Genomic DNA, 2,677 nt, shown 5'->3' with positions numbered 1-2,677 from the left:
GGGCTCAGCTGCTCTGTCTTGATCTGGGTCCTGTGCTGGGCCTGAGCCGCCTCTGAGCTGCCGCTGCTGCCCCCCAGGGTGGTGAGGGTGTGCTGCTGCTGCTGTCCCTGCTGGTTTTGGCTTTTAGCCATCCAGGCTGCGACGCCTCCTGCCTGCGGGCTGACCGGGCCGCCGCTGCTGATGCTGTAGGTGCCGGTGTAGCTGACCGGCGTGGTGTTGCCGGGGCCGCTGGCAGAGCCGGGGTGCCCGTTAGGCGGGAGGTACTGGTCGAACTCGTTGACGTCAAAGGTCTCAATGTGGGAGATGACGTCACTGCTCAGCTCACCGATGTCCACATCGCGGAAGTCGATGTTGAGCTGGCGCCCTCCGGGGCCATCGGGCAGAGAGCGGAGGCCACCTTCACGCTTTAGGTCCATCTTGCCTGAGTTGACATCAGTCTTTGGGGTGGTGGGAGGGGTAGGGGGCCCCTGGGAGCCTGGAATTGAAATAAATAATGAGACAAATTAGATTGTGCTTTCAACATTCATTTAGTATAAAGGTTAGTACTTATTTAGAAAACTAACAAGGCTGGGGAATTAGATATTGTTTTACTTTTAAGGTTTTTGAAGGACAGAAAAGGGGGATTACATGAAGCATTCGAACAGCACTGAGTTGAATGTAAACTGAACTACTGAGGGGACTGAAAAAACACTCATTTTCTTTCTGCTCACCTGAGTGCTCACCCGGAGAGTGCACCTCTCCCATGCTGGAGGCCGGGGAGTCCGCCTGCTGGAGAGCTTTGAAGATGGCATTGGGGGAAATGTGCGTCTGCTCGCTGCCGTCCTCAGACTCGCTCTGTCCGTTCTTCACCGACTTTCTCCGCCGGGGCTGGTATTTGTAGTCCGGGTGATCCTTCTTGTGCTGCACCCGGAGCCTCTCAGCCTCTTCCACAAACGGCCGCTTCTCCCCTTCGTTAAGAAGTCTGCGCGTTAAAAAAACACAAAAACACCATTAATGCGCTGAAATTCTAACGACAGACTGCTTTTTAAATGCTGTTTATTCCAGGATTTCATGAAAGATGTCAATAATTAAACTCATTCAGCTGATTAAGTCTGCAGAGGAAATAAAGTGTTATTGTGTAAAACAGAAACGAGATGAAACAAAAAGAATTCCTTCATCCAAAATCTGTGCGTAAAATGTGAAAAGCGGAGCGTTCACACTTACCTCCAGAGTTTCCCCAGAGTTTTGCTGAGCTCCGCGTTATGCAGGTGTGGGTACTGATCCGCCAGCTTCCTCCGTGCAGCCTGAGCCCACACCATGAAGGCATTCATCGGTCTCTTAACGTGAGGCTTGTTCTTAGAAGATCCGTTAACGCGCACCGGCATAGGCACGAGGGTCCAGTCGTAGCCCTTGAGCACCTGGGACACGGCGTCACGGATGCAAGCGGGGAACTTATCGTCCTCGTCCTTCTTGAAGTCTCCGTCCGCTCTGAGCAGCCCGTTCTCGGACGGCCGGGTGTTCTCGGTGTCGGAGCCCGAGCCGGACGGGCACGGGGAGCCCGCGGAGTCCTCGGACATGCTCGGGCTCGGGGCGTCAGAGAGACACTTGTCTTGTTCCTCCGTCATCTTCAGGTAAGGGTCGAGGAGATTCATACGAAAAACCGTTTGGTGCCAAATTACGCGTGAAACGGGGGGAGTTATTTCTGCTTTCTCGCGAGAGGAACAGCCTCTAAATTGACTTTACCTTGCCAGGATGAGTTCGAATCAAAAAGTCTTTCAGCTGAGAGAAATGCACAGAAAAGCGACAGCTGATTCTCTTTCGGTCCGGTGCGTAAAACCGACTTGGAGAGCGAGTGTCTTTACGCATGAGCTTCTGACAAGACTCCGAGGATGAGTGTGTTTTCTGCAAGAGGGTCCGCGCTTGAAAGGGCAAAAACAAGCCAGCTGGTGAAAGTTTGCTTTTCAACTCTGTCGGATGAAACCGTAAAGTGCTCCTTTCTAGTCTCCAAGTACAATCCCCAGAACGCGTGAGTGCTTTGAACTGCAAACGGTTTGCATGCGGGCTTTATAACCGCGTTACCATGCGGCACAGGAAAGCCCGAGCCTGATTGGGCGACAAAACGTGACGCCAAAGTAAAGGAATTCGATCTCACTTTCCCCCCCACCTCACCCGCCTCTTCCATCCAGCACAGAAAACACACACAGTCACTTTCTCTCAAAGACACACACACACCTACACACACACACACACTGCCCAGGAGCCAGTTTGCATGCTGTTTAATTCTGCTCGATTTTCCTTTAGATTTGTATAAGGCTGCATGAGGAAAGAGGGGTTTTCAATATTCAATTAGACATATGATATATTTATTCACAAACTTCAATTTACTCAAAATGGTTGTTTTATTATGAAGGAAACCCCTGAAGGGAAATAAATTCACTGCAAAAGATCAGCGCGCAGAAGAGCATGTGTCAGAAAAACTATGTAATTTATGACATCTAGCATCCTAATCAGCTACAGACAGTTTCTATTGCTATGTTTAATAATATTTTCTTGTGTTTCTAAGTGACTTTCTCCACACTGGGTCCATACCCACAGTTACGTCATCTTGTCAACAGGGGGAGACAGCAGTCTAGGAACCCAGTACCTTGCCTTCCCTTCCCTTTCTGAGAGCAGCAGCAGGAGGAGGAGGGAGGAGGAG

General features: G+C 50.7%; 1 protein-coding gene across 1 annotated transcript in view; it reads right to left on the bottom strand.

The window, feature by feature from the left end:
* The window catches only part of LOC118335057 (transcription factor Sox-9-A-like), a 3,719-nt gene extending 2,002 nt beyond the window's left edge, over nt 1-1,717 (bottom strand). The window contains exons 1-3 of the mRNA XM_035671243.1: nt 1,204-1,717; nt 711-961; nt 5-475 (exon numbers count right to left, since the gene is read on the bottom strand). Of these exons, the coding sequence (XP_035527136.1) occupies nt 5-475; nt 711-961; nt 1,204-1,631 (1,150 nt within the window). The 5' untranslated portion in view covers nt 1,632-1,717. The remainder of the gene's footprint in view (nt 1-4; nt 476-710; nt 962-1,203) is intronic.
* Between the last annotated feature and the right edge of the window lie 960 nt (nt 1,718-2,677).

Source organism: Morone saxatilis, unplaced genomic scaffold, assembly GCF_004916995.1.
Source record: "Morone saxatilis isolate NCDOM2014 unplaced genomic scaffold, NCSU_SB_2.0 Contig1, whole genome shotgun sequence".
NCBI lineage: Eukaryota > Metazoa > Chordata > Actinopteri > Moronidae > Morone > Morone saxatilis.
Note: the sequence above shows the minus strand (reverse complement) of the source record. Positions and strands in the feature narration are given on the sequence as shown.